The 21,714-nt window shown below is 44.3% G+C and overlaps 1 protein-coding gene across 1 annotated transcript in view; it reads left to right on the forward strand.

Moving 5' to 3' along the window:
* vwa8 (von Willebrand factor A domain containing 8) overlaps positions 1-21,714 on the forward strand; it is a 489,820-nt gene that overhangs the window by 295,789 nt on the left and 172,317 nt on the right. Inside the window, exons 26-28 of the mRNA XM_038802772.1 lie at positions 3,033-3,184; positions 8,134-8,236; positions 13,109-13,247. Of these exons, the coding sequence (XP_038658700.1) occupies positions 3,033-3,184; positions 8,134-8,236; positions 13,109-13,247 (394 nt within the window). The remainder of the gene's footprint in view (positions 1-3,032; positions 3,185-8,133; positions 8,237-13,108; positions 13,248-21,714) is intronic.

Here is a 21,714-nt window from a genome sequence, read left to right on the forward strand (position 1 = left end):
TGTCATCTGCAAACTTGGACACATTGCCCTTGGTCCCCAACTCCAAATCATCAATGTAAATTGTGAACAATTGTGGACCCAACACGGATCCCTGAGGGACACCACTAGCTACTGATTGCCAACCAGAGAAACACCCATTTATCCCAACTGTTTGCTTTCTATTAATTAACCAATCCTCTATCCATGCTACTACTTTACCCTTAATGCCATGCATCTTTATCTTATGCAGCAACCTTTTGTGTGGCACCTTGTCAAAGGCTTTCTGGAAATCCAGATATACCACATCCATCGGCTCCTCGTTATCTACTGCACTGGTAATGTCCTCAAAAAATTCCACTAAATTAGTTAGGCACGACCTGCCTTTAACGAACCCATGCTGCGTCTGCCCAATGGGACAATTTCTATCCAGATGCCTCTCAATTTCTTCCTTGATGATAGATTCCAGCATCTTCCCTATTACCGAAGTTAAACTCACTGGCCTATAATTTCCTGCTTTCTGCCTACCTCCTTTTTTAAACAGTGGCGTCACGTTTGCTAATTTCCAATCCACCGGGACCACCCCAGAGTCTAGTGAATTTCGGTAAATTATCACTAGTGCATCTGCAATTTCCCTAGCCATCTCTTTTAGCACTCTGGGATGCATTCCATCAGGGCCAGGAGACTTGTCTACCTTTAGCCCCATTAGCTTGCCCATCACTCCGTCTTATTGATATTATTATTATTATTACCAACTGAAACTATGACCCCAGCTTTGAGCAGTGGGTTTCAACTGAAAACCGATTCAAATAAGCGCTCAGCATGTAAGGCTTCTTAGTAACTTAGTAACAGGACTGACATATAAAGAAGGACTGGATTGACTGGGCTTGTACTCACTGAAGTTTAGAACAATGAGAGGGGATCACCTAGAAACTCCAGATGTGACTGGGCAAGCCAGATGCGGGAAGAATGTTCCCAATATTGTGGATGTCTAGAACTAGGGGTCACAGCCAAAGAATAAGGAGTAAACCATTCGGGATTGAGATGAGGAAGAACAACTTCTTCCAGAGAGTTGTGAACTTGTGGTATTCTCTATCACAGAGCTGTTGGGGCCAGTTCGTTGGATATACTCGAGAGAGCTAGACGTGGCTCTCGCAGCTAAAGGAATCAAGGGGTATGGAGAGAAAACAGGAGCGAGATACTGAATTTGCATGATCAGCCATGATCATATTGAATAATGGTGCAGGCTCGAAGGGCTGAATGGCCTACTCCCGCACCTATTTTCTATGTTTCAAGTACAGAAGTTATGTTTTATTCTGAGCGGAAATGTTCAAAATGATGCCTGTGTGCCTTCATCTGCAGTCTTAGTTAAAGTACAAAGCACGCAAGAACTTGCATTTATACAGCGCCTCAATATACTCCAGGGCATCCCCAGAACTTCCTAGAAATGAGCAACTTTGTTGAAATACCACCACTTTTGTTTTGTGGCAGGCAAGGCGATGAGTTAGCATGGAGAAAGTTTCACATACAGTGAATGGATGAATGGCAAATTAATGTTGGTGTTGCTGTTGGAGGGAGGAATATTAACCAGGATACCAGTGATTCCCTTCTGCACCTTTGCTTGAATCAGTGCAGTCTTTTGCATACCCTGAGAGGGCAGACAGGTTCTGGTCTAATGTCTTATCCAAAGGACAGCATTCCTGACAATGCTGCACTTCTTGAGCACTGCACTCTAGTGGCAGTCTAGATTATATGCTGAAATCCTGGATTGAATTTTGTAGACGCATGACCTTCAGACTCAGCAGCGTAATTGTTACCAAAGCCAATTGCATATGAACCACGTTGAAAATCAATGTGGTTGGCATATGTTGTGTCCAATATGTTGAACCAGAAATTGCTGTGGTGGCACTTTTTTTTAAAAAATCTTTATTGTCACAAGTAAGCTTGCATTAACACTGCAATTAAGTTACTGTAAAACTCCCCTCGTCGTCACACTACGGTGCCTGTTTGGGTACACTGAGGGAGAATTTAGAATGTCCAAATTACCTAACAACATCTGTGGGAGGAAACCGGAGCACCCAGAGGAAACTCTCACAGACACTGGGAGAACGTGCAAACTCTGTACAGACAGTGACCCAAGCCTGGATTCGAACCTGCTAACCACTGCGCTACCGTGCTGCCGTTCATATAATGAATGACATGAGTTGAACTCTTTCTCTCCCTCATCAGATTACACAATAATTGTCCCACAGTTTGCTGGACATACCAATTAATAGTGGCACAACATAATGATGTCTAATGAATGCTGTGCCTGATAATCTATTTCTTCAACCAGTGATAAGAAAAGATGGAGAAAGAAACAGACTAAATGACAGAGGTGGAAAGAGGATGAATTAGAGACAGGCTAGATGAAGTAAAAAGAGGGTTACAAAAAGAGCGAGGAAAAAAAAAGACTCAAAGGAAAGATGAGGAAAAAAACAACCAGTAACCCAGTTGTGTTGGGAAATTGCTATATTTTTTTCTTGATAAGTTAATGAGTGAATGTCAGGATAAGAGTGTGATACGTGCAAATATTCTTGCTCATATATTCTTCCCCAAAATTATTTTCTGAAAGGAGCCTTTCTAGCATTCCTGAGTTGTGGAAGCTGTTAATTTGTCATTCTCATAGCAATTTTAAGGCTGTTATTTAATTGGACCAGATCTGAATTATAGTGTAAAGATAATTCATGTGCTCTACATTTCAACAATTCCCTGTAGGCAGAGCTACCATTGACCTAGTTTGTACTTAGAACTATTTCCACACACGTAACACTCAAGAAGACAATAGGTAGTAAATGATTCTAATTTTAAGAACAGCACTGATTGTTTCACCAAAAAGCAATGAGCAGTTAATTAAAATGTGCATCTAGTTTCCAGAAATAATACATGCCTGTGTCTCGGGAAATAATTGAAATGGCTGTATAAACTGGATTAAAGTTCAGAGCTCACACAGGGTGATATATGAATGCGTCAATGGAAATTTTACAGGACTCTATTTTTGTGCTCTCTCTCTACAGAAATTCCCTACTGAGGGACTCGCAAATGTAGTCCGGAACGTGTTTGACTTTGATTCCTACAATGGCGAAATGCGTGAAGTCCTGATTAACACTCTGCACAAGCATGGGATACCAATAGGAGCCAAATGTACTAATGTTCAGTTGGCCAAGGAGTAAGCGCAATATGTTAACTTCTAAATGAACTGAAATTGCCAAATTGCATTACTCACTGATATTACTGTACACTGCTAATCAATTGTGGGTTACTGAAGAGCGAGCTTCAAATCTTAGCTCGTGCAGCAAAGTGTTAAGTAACCAATTTAACTGGAGTATATTTAAAACCATCTACAATAAAGGGAAATATTTGTTTCTTCAATGGGTCTGTGTGTGTGTCCTTGTTTCAGAAGCTATTTCTTAAACCATTCCACATTGCAATTTTCAGACATTTTATCTATTATCGCTATAACTAGAACAATGGGAGAAATGCTGACATGTTTAATGTATAGCACTATCTGGAGCCTAAAAAACATAATTCATAGTTTCTATTCTCATGCAGAAATTCTGCAATTCACAAAGGGTTAACTGGTCCGACTAATGGTAGTGTAATTTATTCACCTTGCTAAATGTCTGACGGATGTGATCCAGAATTTTACTTAAAACTTGCGCATTCAAATATATTTTATCACTGTTACAATTATAAAGAGAAGAAACAAGTATTTTTCTTGAAATGGATGACAGAGAATTGTGTTTATTTTCCTTTGGTAAATTTTGATGTAGGATATTTTCCTGTTGTTACCAACATTTCCACTCAACATCTAGGGTCCTGACGCATGACGCTGTTGAATGTGAATTTAGTGGAGGCAGATAACCTAGTTTCTGCTGTATTGGGTGTTGATGAACTCTCGGGTGATAATGTGATGGGTCTAAATACGTTATTATTCTCTTGTTGACTGGAAACCTGAGGCCCATTATACGACTAGTGAGCTTGACGTAGCCCATTGCGACCAAGCTCAGATGGTACTGAAGCTTTTGTGCAAACTATGCGCACTATTAAATAAGTGGGACGATGGGGTGGCCATGGTGCTACAATGGGTGTAGTTGAGAAGTGTCTCCTTTTCAATACTTGCTAAAAAGGAAGCTGAATAATGATGCAGCAGAATTTTACACTGCCCCCCTCACCTAGCAGGTTCTGAAGCAGGGGGGAAGGTGAAATTGCACAGACGGGATTCCCTCCAGGCTCCCACCTCAACTGCACAACGGTTTTACGCTGGGATGGGCAAGACCTCAGATAGGAAGCCAGCCTTTGCCCCAATTAAAGCTCATTTTTGGCCAATGAGTGGTCATTTCCCCACCCAGCCTCAATTTTTAGGCTGGCAGGTGGATGACAGCTAGGAAGGGGATGTGTGTGAGGGGCAGTGAGGGGGGCAAACCTGGAAATGATGCGATTTAGATCCCGGGCGGGAGATTTGGGGGCAAGGGGGATCTCCGTTTCATTATTACTGGAAAGAGCTTTTTTTCAGCACGGTAGCATAGTGGTTAGCATAAATGCTTCACAGCTCCAGGGTCCCAGGTTCGATTCCCGGCTGGGTCACTGTCTGTGCGGAGTCTGCACGTCCTCCCCGTGTGTGCGTGGGTTTCCTCCGGGTGCTCCGGTTTCCTCCCACAGTCCAAAGATGTGCGGGTTAGGTGGATTGGCCATGATAAATTGTCCGTAGTGTCCTAAAAAGTAAGATTAAGGGGGGGTTGTTGGGTTACGGGTATAGGGTGGATACGTGGGTTTGAGTAGGGTGATCATGGCTCGGCACAACATCGAGGGCTGAAGGGCCTGTTCTGTGCTGTACTGTTCTATGTTCTATAGGATCACCAGTTTGCACTACGTCCATCCACCATTTCCCCTGCCCCCTTAAAATATAAATTGCTGGTAGGCAATTTTTGCCAGCTGCTGGTGCAAGAAAATCTGGCACCTCGGGGCTTATTCTTTAATTCTGTCATGGGAGGTGGGCATCACTGGGAAGGCCAGCATTTTGTGCTGGTCCTGAATCAGCCTTGAGAAGGTGGTGATGAGCCCTTTTCTGGAACCACTATAGTTACACCCAGAGCGCTGTAAGGGAGTAAGTTCCAGGATTTTGACCCAGCAACAGTGAAGGAATGGCGATACATTTTGAAGTCAGGAAGGTGTGTGATGTGAAGGGGAACTTGTAGGTGGTGATGTGTCTGCTGCCCTCTAGATGTTGCATGTTTGGAAGGTGCTGTTGAAGGAGCTTTAGTGAGTTGCTGAAGTGGATCTTGTATCTGGCGCACACTACTGCCACTGTGCTGGCGAAGGAGGGAGTGAATGTGATTCCTTCAAGTACATCGGCGACGCCAGACATGTGCTTCAGGGAACTAACTTTTATAAATTCCAGCTTAGCCCCAGTATAGTTTCAGTATTAAGATCATAAGACTGAACATTAATGGACATAAAATTTACAACACCAAAACAGGTCATTTAACCCGTTCCAGGTGTTTGTTCACACCAGCTTCCTCCCATCTTACATCTTACCGTAACTATAAATTCTTCAACTCTCTTCTCCCTCATTTTACTACCTCACCTCCTCCTGAATTCATCCATACTAATCATCTCAGCCACTCCATGTAGTTGTAAATTCCATGCCTCTTGTGATACCCAAGGCTCCAGTGATTCCAGAAGTACTCTTGCTTCATTGAGCATTTTTATATCCCTGTGCCACATACAACAAAGTGTCATTGGGAAGAAGAAAAACCCTGCATTTATAAAGAACCTTCCCACTTCTTGCGATGTTTCAAATGCTTTATATTCAGTTCAAGTGAGATGCCAGGTGAATTTTCCTTAAAATAGCACCTTGAGATCTTTTGCATCCACTAGAGTTTGGTGTATTATTCAAGCTGTGAGAGTGCTATATTCCCTCAGTATTGCATTTCAAGTCTGAAATCCTGAGGTGGAGCTTGAACCCACATTCTTCAGACCTGGGAGTTTTACCCACTGGCCGAGCCAACATTTGGTGCAGGTTATTGTAAAGTCAACTTGACTAGTTGAGGCAATGTTGAGATGAGATTTACTTGTATAACTCCCTGAGGCCCAGTGTATATAGTTTTCTTCTTTTTTTAAAATGTATTTTATTACAAACATGTATCAAAACAGGTTACAGCAAACACCCAGGGAAACATACTTCCTTGCAATAAACTATACAGTCTGCACAGATTTTTTTCCCTTTTTCACCCCCCTCACCCCCGCCTCCGCGATGAACTGCTCTTCAAACTCAAACAAGGTCACAAATATCCCCCACTTTTTCTCAAATCCCCCTGCAGAGCCCCTTAACTTATACTTTATCTTCTCCAACCAGAGAAAATCGTACAGGTCACCCAACCAAGCTGCTACCCCTCGTGGCAATGCTGACCGCCACTCCAGTAAAATTTACCATCGTGCAATCTATCCTTCAAGCCCATCTCAGAATTTTATACATTTACATGAGATCGTCTCTCATTCTTCTGAACTCAGAGAATACAGTTGCAGCAAGTCTTCCTTACTTTCATACTTCAACCCCATTGCAATAAATGCCAACGTGAGGTTTTCCTTCCTAGCCGCTTGCTGTATTTGCCTGTTAACTTTCTGTGATTCACGAACAAGGACACCAAATCCCTCCAAAACCAACATTAACTCAGCTCTCACCTTTGGAAAAAATTATGGTTTATTTTTCCCCTGAAAGAGAATGATTTGACACTTGCCACATGATACTCCATTTCTGTCTCCTTCCTACCCACTTACCCGACCTTTCTCTATCCTTTTGCAGTCTATTTGCACACTCCTCACAGCTTGCTTGCCGACCTAGCTCTGTACCATTAGCAAACATTCACACCCCCTCAGCTAAGTCCCGAATATAGGTTGTGTATAACTGTGGCACAAGCACAGATCCTTGCAATTTTCAGCCCAGAGTTTTAAAAGAAGGAGGTGAGAAAATTGCAGATACAAAAAGAGTGTTGTTCTTCCAAAATGTTCATCATTCAGAAATTGTCCTCAAATTGAAAAATTGCTGAGCTGACTCCATTATTAAGAAAAGCAAGAAAAATAAAACATGGCGAGGCAGGATATTACAGTCCTGCCAAAGTAAAGGGCGGATTAAAAGACCTGCTGCACCTGCCGGCGGGACATCATGGCAAGGCTGGAAAATCCTGGTGAAGAAATTAGTCCAATGAAATTATCAGTTGATGGTCATTTAATGAACACAGTAGGATCCAGAGAGGAACCATCCATCCATCAGTCTTAGTCTGATTTTGAACCCTTTTCACAGGGGGAAAATGCAAGTGTCTAAAACAATATACTGTCTAGTTCCCTATTTATGTTTCTTTTAAAAGCTCGATCAGATTGTATCAAAAATTAATCATGGAAAGGAAAAGTACCAAAACTACATTTATCGAAAAGTGGAAAGGTTGTTTCTCTGGTCCTGTATGTCTGCATCTGCAGCCCCAAAGCCTGTCACACTGTGATGTGAAGCACTGACGGCCTGGGACTGTCCGTGATAGCAAAACATCAAATGCCTAGAATTCTCTAGAATATTGCAGATTTTCCTTTTTCTTCATAGGTTAGAAATTGCTGTCTGATTTTCTGATAAAAATGCTTAACCTGCTCCTCTCTCCTCTATCTGATAGAGATTTTAATCTGGCTGTTTAAGTAGCAGGGAGATTAATTTTGCTGTGAGTGTTCATGTTTCCTGCAGTCATTTCCACCCTACAGCTTTTGAAGGCCCACCTTCTCAACTTTACCCCTCGCCTGAGGTGTGATGATCCTGAGGTTAAATCAGTACCAGTCAGCTCTCCCCCTTAAAGGAGAAAGCAACCTATGCTCCTCCCTCGCTTACCCCCTCCCCCGTACTTCTCTCCTCCCTTACTTTCTCCTCTCCTTACTATCCTTCCTCCTACCCTTGCTGCCACCATTCTATCTATCCTCGCCCCACCTCAGTCATATTTGTCTCTATTGTTTCTGGTGCCAATCCAACAATAGCTCTGTTGTGCTTTCAGCAGTGAATACTCCACTTTGTTGAACCTCTGAAGGGATGTATCTGTACGTTGTGAAGTTACAATGCTCTAACTTGTAAATATTTGACAGGTTACCTTTGCCAGAATGTAAATTAACCAGCTACTGGACTTTCAACCAACCAGAGAGCCGGAAGCTTCTTTGCCCTACAAAGTCCCAGCAGACAAACATAAAGGTTTGATCCCCTTTGTTTCTCCTGTCAAATGTGTACAATTAGGTATCTATTTGCAAGATTATATTCCCAGTACAAAGTAATTGGTTTAAAGAATAAAGGGGAGATGTTGCACCGACATGGAAAAAAACTAAAGGCCATCTAACCTACACTATGCCCTTATCATCCATATGCTTATCCAATAAACTTTTTAATGCCCTACCTGCAACAGTAGTGAACTCGCCAACATTGAGGGCATTAAAAAATTTATTGGATAAGCATATGGATGATAAGGGCATAGTGTAGGTTAGATGGCCTTTAGTTTTTTTCCATGTCGGTGCAACATCGAGGGCCGAAGGGCCTGTACTGCGCTGTATCGTTCTATGTTCTATGTTCTATGAGATAGGGAATCATTGTTTTTCCCATAGGGTAGTAGGGATCTAGACCTCACTGACTGAATGGGTGGTTAAGGCAGAAATTCTCACCGCATTTAAAAAGTACTTGGGTGTCTACTTGAAGACGCGTGACCCGCAGGATTATGGACCGAGAGCAGGACGATGGGATTAGGCTGGGTAAAGTAAGTAAAGCCGCCATAGTCCCAGATGACCATAGGCTGCTTTCCCCTTTGAGGAAGAGTGCTGAGTCTTCTGTGTTTCAAACAAGTTGCCTCTAATTCTTCTTAACTCCAGCGGATACAAGCATAGCCTGTGCAACCTTTCCTCAGAAGACAACTCACCCATTCCAATAAACAGAATCAAAATGTTTTAGAAACTGTCAAATTTTGTGGACGCGATTCTCCGGCTCAAGTGAGAGCACAGTGCGGCCGGAGAATCCCGGGAGAGGCCTGCAGCGAGCATCACAACAGGCTCCTCACCTCGCGAGATTCACCGGAGTCCCGTGAACTCCGCCCGAAATTGGTGGGACTGAATGACGCTTGTGGAAGTAGGTCGTAAACCTACTTATGACCTACCTGCCTGGGATTCACCAGCCTCCCTCGATTCTCAGGCCTCCCCGAGGAGGCTGATCAGTGATACAGCCGGGGGCCGATCAGTGCTGGTCCACACAAACGTGGATCTTGGCGGAACGGCAGCCGGGAAAGATTTTCCAGGCCATCGGAGACTCCTGGGTGGTCAGGGTAAGTGCAGGGTTGCCCCGGCCCTCCCCCTGGAACGTGGGCACCTTGGCACTGCCAGATGACACCTTGGCACTGCATGAGTTCCAGCGTGGCATTGCCAAGGGTCAGGGGGCTAGGAGGGCTGCATCCATGAAACAAAGGTGGGGTTTTTTAAGAGTAGGGGAGTGCAGGGTAGGTAAGATGGGACCGCCGGGAGGTTTGGGGTGGGGGGGGGGGGGGGGGGGTTGGTGACGGGTGGAGGCCCTAGAAGGGAGAGGTGTTGTAAGGGGGCTTGGCAGGGCCTGAAGCGGGGGACACCCAGGGATCCCATAATGGAGTGTCCTCACTTGGAGTGTGTGGGGTAGTGTCCATGTGTGTGGGGGGAGACGTTGCCATGGGGGGGGGGGAACCAATAAGCCCTTTTAAAATGGCGGTGGGGGAGACCCACAAGCCCTTTCAAAATGGCAGCCTGATCTCTGAGTTCAGTTCCTTAGTGCTAAAAAAAATTCTAAGTGTGGACTAAACTGGTGAGAAACTGTCCAGGACCCAAAACGTGACTGAAGTGTCATTGAATAGCGGTGGGGAACTCGCTGTAGGAAACTCCCTGAAAGAACTGCCACAAACAGTGCCGGCCCTCGGGTTGCTGGCGCCCCGGGCAAGCTGAACTTCGGCGCCCTTACAAGTATAATTTTTTTAAATTTTCACAAGGAGAAAAACTGAAAATGTAGAATAAAGAGTTTATTACAATATTACAAAATCGAGGCATTCAAATCTGCACAGAATCTGAACAAACTGAGAAGCATACTATATTCCGTAAGTTCACGATGATAAAAACTGTAGCTGTAACGAATTTGCTCCGAATAAAAAGTATGAACAAATGAACAGATAGAACATAGAACATCGAACAGTACAGCACAGAACAGGCCCATCGGCCCTCGATGTTGTGCCGAGCAATGATCACCCCACTCAAACCCACGTATCCACCCCATACCCGTAACCCAACAACCCCCCCCCCCCCAACCTTACTTTTTGCGACACTACGGGCAATTTAGCATGGCCAATCCACCTAACCCGCACATCTTTGGACTGTGGGAGGAAACCGGAGAACCGGGAGGAAACCCACGCACACACGGGGAGGACGTGCAGACTCCGCACAGACAGTGACGCTGGAAAACATTTATTATCCTACCTAAAACATTTTTTTCCTAGCCTTTAGATCTGCAAATCTTTTCATGGCACTTTCTATATCTATCTTCTTTACAAGATCATTTTCTATTGACAAAATTGCCAAAGAATTTAATCTGTCTTGAGTCATGGACGACCGTAAGTATGTCTTTGTAAGCTTCAGTTTACTAAAGTTTCTCTCTCCGGTGGCCACAGAAATAGGTATTGTAAGCATTATTCTTAATGCAACCCACAGATTTGGCATGACAGCCTGTAACTTATTAATGTTTATGAACCTAACGGCTTCTATTGGAAGCTTTACATCTTCAGGAAATAATTCTTTTGCAATATCCAGTTCAGTCAAGAGATCACATCCATTAATATCACTATTTTCTTGGTACTTTAACTTATCCTCCAAACCTTGACATGCTACTTTGAGTTTACTTTTATCTGGCAGATCTTTTAGGTTATTTAAAAATCCCCATGTGTTATTGAAACTTTGTAACTGTTCAAATCTCTCTGATAAAGAATTAATAGCTCTGTCGAGTATTACATTGTAAGAAGTCTTACAACACCAGGTTAAAGTCCAACAGGTTTGTTTCAAACACGAGCTTTCGGAGCACGGCTCCTTCTTCAGGTGAATGGAAAGGCTTGTTCCAGAAATGTTTATATAGACACATTACATGTGTATATAGTGTATATAGACGTATTACATTGAACACATGATTATGAAATCTTTTTTCTGGGTCATCTGCATTTGGAACCTCGTCAATGCACTCATATTCAAACAGCTTCCTTTTTCTGCTTATTCTTTTACTTCTCAAAATGGGCTTTACATCTAATTCTGTAGCTAATTCTTTTGCTGACTCTAGAGCCGGTGCAGACTCGATGGGCCGAATGGCCTCCTTCTGCACTGTAAATTCGATGTAAGTCTATGTAAATCAGATTCAGATAATATAAAATATAGTCAGGGTCAGTCAGTTGCTTAAATGTATTGTAACTGATGAATTTTGAAAACCTCGTGTGTCTGGGCGAACTCTGAATCACGCAATAAGCATCGACGCTTAGGTTTCAAAATTCAGCCTTGCAAATAAACTTAACAGATAAGGTTAACTCGGCAAGGAGTACCCAGAAACTCCCTCCAAATGCTATTTACGGCGGCAAAGTCTGCCTCGTGTGTGTGTTTTTTTAAACAACACTTCGAGAGAGCACCAGAAGTATAATGACATTTCGGGAAGCTAATTAGACCCAGTTAATCTACAATACCTGACTCTCGCTGACCGAAGGTGCGCATTCCAATTTCCACCAAGAGGGCTAAATAGGCATAGCAGCTCAGAAACTGCAGCGCTCCGAGGAGGAAAAATTCCGAGCCAGTCTCAGAGTCTGGGGCATTATTCTCCTAAAGTTTGCTTTCAGCCCACTTGTGGCTCTTCAGCTTATTGTAGCCCAAACTAAGATTGTGAGGGTTTAACTCACAGTTTGTTTAGTCTCTCTCTCTCTCACTCTCTCTCTCTCTCATTCCTTCGTCTGGTTCCTTTTCTCTCCTTCAAACAAGTTAGTTTTTTTTTTTGTCTCGTGATGGGATTTTGTCTCGTGATGGGATTGGCGCCCCCGAGCACATGGCGCCCAGGGCGACTGCCCGAGTTGCCGGTACCTTAAGCCGGCCCTGGCCACAAATTAACTTGGAAATATTTTGCGAGAATTGCACCCATTGTCTTCGGCATCCAATGCAAAGAGTTCATGAAATTCATTCTGAGTCACTTTGGCAACGACATAATCTTAAGGTGGTGGTTTTGTTTGGCAATTTAACTGCGTATATAGTCATAGAGTCATAGAATCAAACAGCACAGAAAAGGCCCATCACATCAGTGACGGTCAAACACAACCACCTAACCAACGTAATCCCATTTTCCAGCACTTGGCCCATAGCCTTGTATGCCTTGGGAATGCAAGTGCACATCTAAATACTTCTTAAATGCTATGAGGGTCTCTGCCTTCGCCGCCCTTTCAGGAAGTGAGTTCTAAATTCCCACCACCCTCTGGGTGAAAACGATTTAACTTACAGCCCCTCTAAACCTCCTGCCCCTTCACTTAAATCTATGCCCCCCTGGTCATTGATCCCTCCACCAAGGGGAAAGATTACTTCCTCTCTATCTATACCCCTCATAATTTTATACATCTCAATCATGTCCCCCCTCAGTCTCCTCTCCAAGGAAAACAATCCAAGTCTATCCAATGGGTGGGGAGGGTGGGATAATGCCACTGTATACGTTCATTCATATGAATGAACAATTATTTATTATTACTCAATTGACTGGCAACCGAAGAATCCCTCCCGAGGTCAGTGGAGTTCTCCATTGTACATGGCTCACCCGTGGCGTTCTTGCAGCAGGCAAGGTGTGAGATTCCAGCCATCTGTTTTCTGTCTCTTAGCCAATTGCATTTTGGAACCTGTCAGATATAGAAATAACGTGTCGGTCGACCAAATGCAGCTGGTATTTTCAGTGTACTCATGAAGGCGAGTGACATCCATTTGATGTTTTATTAATGGATGCTAAATTAAATTATAAGTATATTTAGCCATGAATGGGATTAAACCATTTTTCTTCTGTTAATAGGGTCCTATGTACCTGAAGGTTCAGGGATATCCTCTAGAACGGCATGAGTCGAGGGGGCTCAGTTTCACAGAGCAACAAGCCCACTGGAGAATTCCGCTGAGTGAAGTTAATATTGTTTGTGACGTTGCCACAGCCCCAGGTAATTTTTTAAAAATCATTAATGGGATGTGGGCGTCACTGACAAGGCCGACATTTCTTATTGTCCATCCATAATTGCCCTTGACCTGGATGACTTGTTAGGCCATTTCAGAGGGGCAGTTAAGAGTCAGCCACATTGCATTGTAATTCCCTCTCAACCACAGTCTTTTCCTCATGAGAGAGAACACCGACTTCTCTGAGCCAGCACCGATTGCCATTCGTTTACAGATCTCTTTGTGACTTTTGCAGCTACTTTTGCAGTTGCAAGTACTTTTCCTTTTCATCAAAATGGAAGATCAAAGGAATTGAAATGAAAATGAAAATCGCTTTATTGTCACGAGTAGGCTTCAATGAAGTTACTGTGAAAAGCCCCTAGTCGCCACATTCCGGCGCCTGTCCGGGGAGGCTGGTACGGGAATCGAACCGTGCTGCTGGCCTGCTTGGTCTGCTTTAAAAGCCAGCGATTTAGCTGAGTGAGCTAAACCCGCCCCTAGTGAGCTAAACCAGCCCCTTGGTGAGGTTTTGCAGGCAGGTTGTCCTCCAGTAAGCACACATTACAATTCACACAAGTTTGGAATAAGAAATGGAGAGCAGTAGAATTAGAATGCTGTGAATCCAACATGTGTCCATTTGACAGGAAGAATCAAAGAGAAGTACAATATCTAAATGGTAAGAGATTGTAGAGCTCTCTGGTGCAGAGGGATCTGGGTGTCCTAGTGTGTGAATTACAAAAGGCTGGAATGCAGGTATAGCGAGTATTTAGCAAAGCAAACAAACAAAGAAAAAGTAATTAACTTAAACACTGTGCCTAAAACCCAAAAAGCTGATGGTGTCTAGATCTTTGTAAAAGGAGATGAACGGTTGCCATCCCAGGTAGAATCTCTCCATTGAACCCCTGATGGTGAATTTAATTTTTTCTAAGCACAAGAAGGTCATTAAATCATTGAACCAGCCAGAGGGACTGGGTGGAACGGGAGACCTCCAACCGAGCAGTATCTGGCTCGACTGAGGCTATCAGTGAGGCGTTGGCGATAATGTCCATTCTACCCCAGAGTGAACTGCCGGAGAAGATGAAACCCTAAACATGGCTACCAGCCGACATGGGAGTAATTGCAAACGGAATATCTCTGACATGGTGAGAAAAGAAGAAGCCCAGAAGTTGGCAAGCCTGGGGAAAACCAAAACATGTGTATGATCAGCGGGGGCAAGCGAACAGCAATTACATCTGTTCTCAACATTTGGATAAAATCCACTCCTGTTGCCCTGGTCGGGTGCGTCCAATATAGCACCTTGAACTGAATTAGGCTCAGCAGAGGACATAGGGATGTATTGTTGACCCTGTAAGGGGGCTCTCTCCAAGCCTCTCTACTGAGTATAGGGCACAGTTCACTCTCCCATTTTGCCCTCACATCGTCAAAGAGAATGTGGCCATTCAGGTCGAGATAGACCCCCTACCAGGCTGAACCATGAATAGAATGCTCTTCAGCAAGGAGAAAGGTGGAGCCAGAGGAAAGGAAGGGAAAGCAGTACGAGAGAAATTGTGAACTTGAAAATAACAAGAAAGACGAGTTGGGTAGCTGAAATTTGTCCGCTAACTCAGTGTTCTTCAAACTTTTTTTCCGGGGACCCATTTTTACCAACCGGCCAACCTTCGGGACCCAAACTGGCCGACCTTCGGAACCCAACCCGGCCGACCTTCGCAACCCACGCCGGCTGACCTTCACGACACATGCCGGCCGACCTGAGCAACCCACCATTTTCTCTCAACTTGTTGCTGCTGATAAAAATGGAGGAAATGGTTTTGGGTCCCTTTGGCCCTCGTACATAGTCACCCTATGGAATATGGAACCTGTTGGATGAAGGTGAAGCCTTCCGGTGTCGGAAAGTATGGCGTCTCCATCTGTCCAAAGTTCTGCATTTCTTCCGTAAAATTTTATTAAATAAACCCCCCCACCCCCGAACTTGTAAAAAAAAATAATAAAATGAATAAAATAAATGAAAAAAAATAAAAATTAAATGAATAAAACCTCCCCGAACTTGTAAAAAAAAATGAAAAAAAATAAAAATTAAATGAGTAAAATAAATGAGTAAAATGAATAAAAAAACCCCAAACAAAAAGCTGCGACCATTAAAAAAAATAGCGTCTGCACTGCGCATGCGCGCCCGATCATCGGCGCACATGCACAATGCAGCCGTATTTTTTTTACATATTCGTGGCCATTTTAAAGGCCGCTTGTAGCCGGCGTTATTAAAAGCCGGCTGCTGCGCAGGGATTTAGTCGATCGGGAGCGTCGCGAAGGACGGCTCCGTGACCCTCCCGGCACCCACCCGCGACCCACACGCGGGTCGCGCCTCCGACTTTGAAGAACTCTGCACTAACTCGCTAAAACTGGCAAACCTCCCCTCCAGGAACAGATCACCAGAATGATCAATTCCTTTCACTTTCCATGAGTTAAATGTTGAGTCCAGCCCAGAGGGTAATGAAAGGTGATTAGTACCCAATTCATTTTTCCAATTAAGGGGCAATTTAGCACGGCCCATCCACCTACCTTGCACATAATAAGAACATAAGAACTCGGAGCAGGAGTAGGCCATCTGGCCCCTCGAGCCTGCTCCGCCATTCAATGAGATCATGGCTGATCTTTTGTGGACTCAGCTCCACTTTCCGGCCCGAACACCATAACCCTTTGGGTTGTGGTGGTGAAACCCATGCAAACACGAGGAGAATATGCAAACTCCACACAGACAGTGACCCAGGGCTGGGATTGAACCTGGGATCTCGGCGCTCTTCTGAATATAAAGTGTTCATGTGAATGTTGGCCTAGAGGCATTGAACAACAAGTGGAACCAAGAGGCAAATTGATGGCCGAATCCAAATCTCCTGCGAATCTCAAATAAATATTCCCATTCCATCCTGTCAAATGCTTTCTCAGTGCTGAGCAATACTATCACCTCTGGCTCGGGTGCAAGGGAGGGGGAAATAATAACATTTAAAAGGCAACGTATATTGGCTGATAATTGACGGCCCTCCGCAAACCTTGTTTGATCATCTGCAATTTTACTGGGACGGCAAAGCTCAAACTGGAAAGCCAGAACCTTTTCGAGCAGCTTAACATCCGCGTTTAAAGGCGAGACTGGTCGGTTTGAACCATATTCGGTTGCGTCCTTGTCCCTCTTAAGGAGTAAGGAAATGGAGGCTTGAGTAAGGGACGGGTGCAATGAATCGCGGGTAGGGAGTCATTGAACAAATCTAATAGCAAGTGTGCAAGCTGTTCTGAGAACTTCTTACGAAGTTCAATTGGAAAGCAATCAGGGCCACAGGCTTTACCAGCCTGCATCAGCCCAATGCATTTTAAAATCTCGTTGAGGTGTAACGAGGAGTCCAACTCACAATTCTTGTCTGCTTCGACAGTTGGGATGGGTAGACTGTCCACAAAATCAGACATACTCTACATGTCCACGGGAGGCTCAGGTTTATAGGGGTCACAGTAATTTAAAATGTTGTAAATTTAAAATGATTTAAAAGCCGCATTGATCTGGTTGCCACCCGGGTTAAGTATCTGGGGATCTCATGGGAGGCCTCTTGGCATTTACGTTGGTGAGTCAGAAGATGACTGGCCTTCTCCCCATATTCATAAGAAGTACCCCTGGAGTGCTGTATCTGACACACAGCCTTGTTGGTGGCCAGTAGCTCAAACTGGATTTGCAACTTTTGTATGCTTGCGTATAGCTCTGTAATAGGATTGCGCGGGTACTCGTAATCTACCTCGAACATGGAGTCCACCGGCCTCTGCTGATCCAACTTCACCTTTGGCACATGTGCACTATAAGAAATAATTTCCCCCCTTCGAAACAACATTAAGAGCTTCCTACAATGTGGAAGGAGAGATTGAGGTGGACCTATTTAATTTGATGTAGTCGTCAATAGAGGTGGATAGGCATTCACAAATTTTTTTAGCGGCTAGCAAAGTAGTATCCAATCTCCAGGGTGGGCGTTAATGGGGCTGGACTCCAGCAACAGATCAACAAAGTACGGGCGTGGCCAGAAATTGAATTGCTGAGTACTCAGCCGCCACTACTAAAGGGAGGAGGGCCCTTTCTAAAATGAAAAAAATCAATGCGGGAATGCGCATAGTGGACATGAGAAAAAAGGAGAAATCCCTGTCATTCAGGTGTAAAAAACACCAGGGATCTACCCCCGCTATCTGAGCCATAAAAGAAGACAAAGCTTGGCAATCGCCGATGGGGGTACCAAAGATTTGACTTTAGAATGATCCAATTTAGAATCCGAAATAAAATTCAGATCGTCCCCTAAAATAAAATGGAGTCAGCGTCTCCCGGTGAGTCACAAAAGTGATCTTTTTCTCGGAACGTTATTCTTTTTTTTTCTTTTTGGAGTACCCAATTAATTTTTTCCAATTAAGGGGGCAATTTAGTGTGGCCAATCCACCTAACCTGCACATTTTTGGGTTGTGGGGGCGAAACCCACGCAAACACGGGGAGAATGTGCAAACTCCACACGGACAGTGACCCAGAGCCGGGATCGAACCTGGGACCTCGGCGCCGCGAGACTGCTGTGCTATCCACTGAGCCACCGTGCTGCTCTCGGAACGTTATTCTAAGGCAAGCTAGATAAACCATCCCGAACTTGACTCCAGGTTAGCAGGTTAGACATCACTCTATTAAAAGCGACTCTTTCCTGAGCTGGGTCAACATTGATGTCCCAGTGTCGCCAAATAGATTGGCCCTCCCACTTCGAGGAACCAACTCCTTCTCTTTGAAACTGAAATCTTGTTATCACCGCACAAAGAGAATCTCCAGAGCAAAGCGAGCGATGGGCCCAGTCTAATTCTGGGAGGGGATGGAAGTACATCCTCACCCACCATCTTGTGGAACAGGTCTGAGAAATGCTGAGTAGGGATACAGCCCTTGATCCCCTCCGGTAATCCCACAATGTTAAGATTTAGTCTTAAGAATCTGTTCTCCAGCTCATTCAGTTTAGCTGTTAATGTTCTGTTAACTTTGACCATGGAAGCAAGTTTGGACTCCAGGGAGGTGATTCTATCACTATGGTCTGACAGTGCCGTCTCCGTGGCCTTAATTGTGGCACCATGATCTTCAACGGTTTTGCTGGTGTTTCAAGAAGTAAACAAATGTTGGCCAAGTTCTACTCATTTGATCTGATAAAATCCGCCGACAAGCTTTGTCGGTATTTATCGAGCTTGATTGGCGCAACCTTGATGAGAACTTCGGCGTTAGTGGAGTGATCGGAGAAGAAGCTGCCACTCCCATCTTACCCCCAGTTGATCCCGGAGAAGTTTCAGAGTCAGTCGACGGGAATCGGACCGGTTCTTTTTTGGCTTGGCCTCGTTTGAGTATCTGAGAGAAGAGAGAATTCTGCACAGCCAAATTTCAGAATCATTTTGAGAAATTAAAGACCCGAGGTGCCGGGGAAAAGGGTACGAAAGTCAGATTTCCAGCGGGAGCCACCTCATGTAAGTCTTCACTTCACATTGCGCCACCGGAAGTCGTAATTAGCAAGGCTAATGGAATCTTATCATTTATTGTGAGAGGAGTTGAATATACAAGTAAGGAGGTTATGCTTAGGTTGTACAGGGCATTGGTGAGACCACATCTGGAGTATTGTGTACAGTATTGGTCTTATTTAAGGAAAGATGTAAATGCACTCAAAGAAGATCAGAGAATGTTTACTTGACTAACACCAGGAATGAGAGGGATGTCTTATGCAGAAAGGCTAGGCAGGTTAGGCTTATATACACTGGAGTTTACAAGAGTAAGAGGGGACATGATCGAAATCTTTAAGATCCTGACTGAGTGGATGTGGCGAGGATGTTTCCTTTTGTGGGAGAATCTACAACTAGGCAGCCGCTGTTTAAAAAGAAGGGGTCATTTCTTTAAAATAGACCGGAATCATTTTTTCTCTCTGACGATCAGGAGTCAGGAACACTCTTCCTCAAAAGGCAGTGGAAGCAAAGTCTTTGAAAGGCAGAGTGAGAAAGATTCTTGATTAACAAGGGGTGAAAGGTTATCGGGCATAAGCAGGAATGTGGAGTTGAAGTTATAATCCGATCAGCCGCAATCTTATTTAATGGGGGAAGCAGACTTGAGGGGGCGAGTGGCCTCTTCCTGCCCCAAATTTGTTTGTGCAATCAGTCAGCTCCTGGTGTAAATGGATTTAGATGGCAGCTCCAGTGTTTCTAAAGAGAAATGCTTATGAAGAAAGAATTACATTAATATAGCATCTTTCACAACTTCCGGGTGTTCCAAAGTCCTTTACAGCCAATGAAGTACTGTTCTAATGTTAGAAACATAGCAGCCAATTTGTACCCTGAGAAGTCCTACTGACAGCAATATGATAGGGTAACAGTAATAGGGTAGTTATAGTGGGGATTTCAACTTTCTCAATATTAACTAAGATAGTCATATTGTGAAATGTTTAGAAGGATGCGGAATTCTTAAAGTGCAACCCGGAGAACTTTTTAAGCCAGTACGTAGATAGACCTACAAGAGAGGGAGTGGTCCTGGACTTAATTATCGGAAACAACGCTGGGCAAGTAGTTGAAGTAACAGTGGGAGAGCATTTTTCAGATAGTGATGATAACTCCGTTGGTGGTAGCGTCGACCCTAGGAATTTGAAACTGCTTACCATCTCCGCCTCGGCACCGTTGATGCTGACGGAGTGTGTACGTACTTGCTTCCTGAAGTCAATGACCAGCTCTTTAGTTTTGCTGGCATTGAGGGAGAGATTGTTGTCGCTGCATCGCTCCACTAGGTTCTCTATCTCCCTCCTGTATTCTGATTTGTTGTTATTCGAGATCCGGCCCTCTATGGTTGTATCGTCAGCAAACGTGTAGATGGAGTTGGAACCAAATTTCGCCATGCAGTCGGGTGTGTACAGGGGGTAGAGTGGGGGGCTAAGTACGCAGCCTTGCAGGGCCCCGGTATTGAGGACTATTGTGGAGGAGATATTGTTGTTCATTCTTACTGATTGTGGTCTGTTGGTCAGAAAGTGGAGGATTCTGTTGCAGAGTGGGGAGCCAAGTCCCAGGTTTTGGAGCTTTGATATGAGCTTGGCTGGAATTATGGTGTTGAAGGAGGAGCTGTAGTCAATAAATAGGAGTCTGATGTAGGAGAGGGACGGAGAAGGACTGTACCAGAATTAAAGAGATTAATATAGACAGAGAGGAAGTTCTGAGTGGCTGGCAGGCTTAAAAGTAGACAAATCTCCCGAGACAAATGAAACATATCCCAGGCCGTTCAGTGAGGCAAGGGAGGAAATAGCAGGGGCACTGGCAATTTTCAATACCTCTCTGGCCATAGGAGAGGAGCAGGAAGACTGGAGGATAGCCTATGTGGTAACATTCTTCAAGAGAGGAAGGGATGAACCAGGTCAGTCGAACTCAGTGGTGGGGGAACTATTGGAAGCAATTCTGAGAGACAGAATTAATCTGCATTTGGAGAGAAGGGATTAATCAAGAACAGTCAGCATGGTTTTGTTAAGGGGAGGTCATATCTGACCAAAGAGAAAATGCTGGAAAATCTCAGCAAGTCTGGCAGCATCTGGAGGGAGAGAAAAGAGCTAACGTTTCCAGTCCAGATGACCCTTTGTCAAAGCTCATATCTGACCAACTTGATTGAAGTTTACGAAGATGTGACGAGTTGCGCAGATGAGGAAAATGCATTTTATGTAGTCTACTTGGACTTCAGCAAGGATTTGATAAGGTCAGCATGGGAGACTGATAGCGATAGTAAGAGCCCATGGAATCCAAGGAAGTTTGGCAAATTGGATCCAGAATTGGCTGTGAAAGGAAACAGAGGGTGATGGTCCACGTCGAAGAAACGGCATCTCTTTCCTTACAAATCCCCGAACCTGCAGATACCTAAAACCATTCCCCCTGGGCAACTTGTACCCTTCCTCCAGGTCCTCCAACTTCGCAAATTTGCCACCATAAACAGATCGGCAAAGTGCTCAATTAGGGACTGGTTTAGCTCACTGGGCTAAATCGCTGGCTTTTAAAGCAGGCCAGCAGCACGGTTCGATTCCCGTACCAGCCTCCCCGGACAGGCAACGGAATGTGGCGACTAGGGGCTTTTCACAGTAACTTCATTGAAGCCTACTCGTGACAATAAGCAATTTTCATTTCATTTCATTTCATGGTCGAGGGGTGTTTTTTTGACTGGAAGGTTCATTGTTGGGCTCTTTTGAAAATGATTAAGATATGAATGTAGGAGGACTGAACAGTAAGTTTGTGGATGGTGCGAAAATTGGTGGGGTGGTAAACAGTGAGGTGGATAGTCTTTGATGACAAGAGGATATAGACATGCTGGTTAGATGGGCTGATCAGTGGCAAATGGAAATTAATCCAGATAAGTGTGAGGTGTTGCACTTGGGAAGGACAAACAAGGCAAGGAAATACATGATGAATGGCAGTATCCTGGAAGCACTG

Source organism: Scyliorhinus canicula, chromosome 7 (genome assembly GCF_902713615.1).
Source record: "Scyliorhinus canicula chromosome 7, sScyCan1.1, whole genome shotgun sequence".
Classification (NCBI taxonomy): Eukaryota; Metazoa; Chordata; class Chondrichthyes; order Carcharhiniformes; family Scyliorhinidae; genus Scyliorhinus; species Scyliorhinus canicula.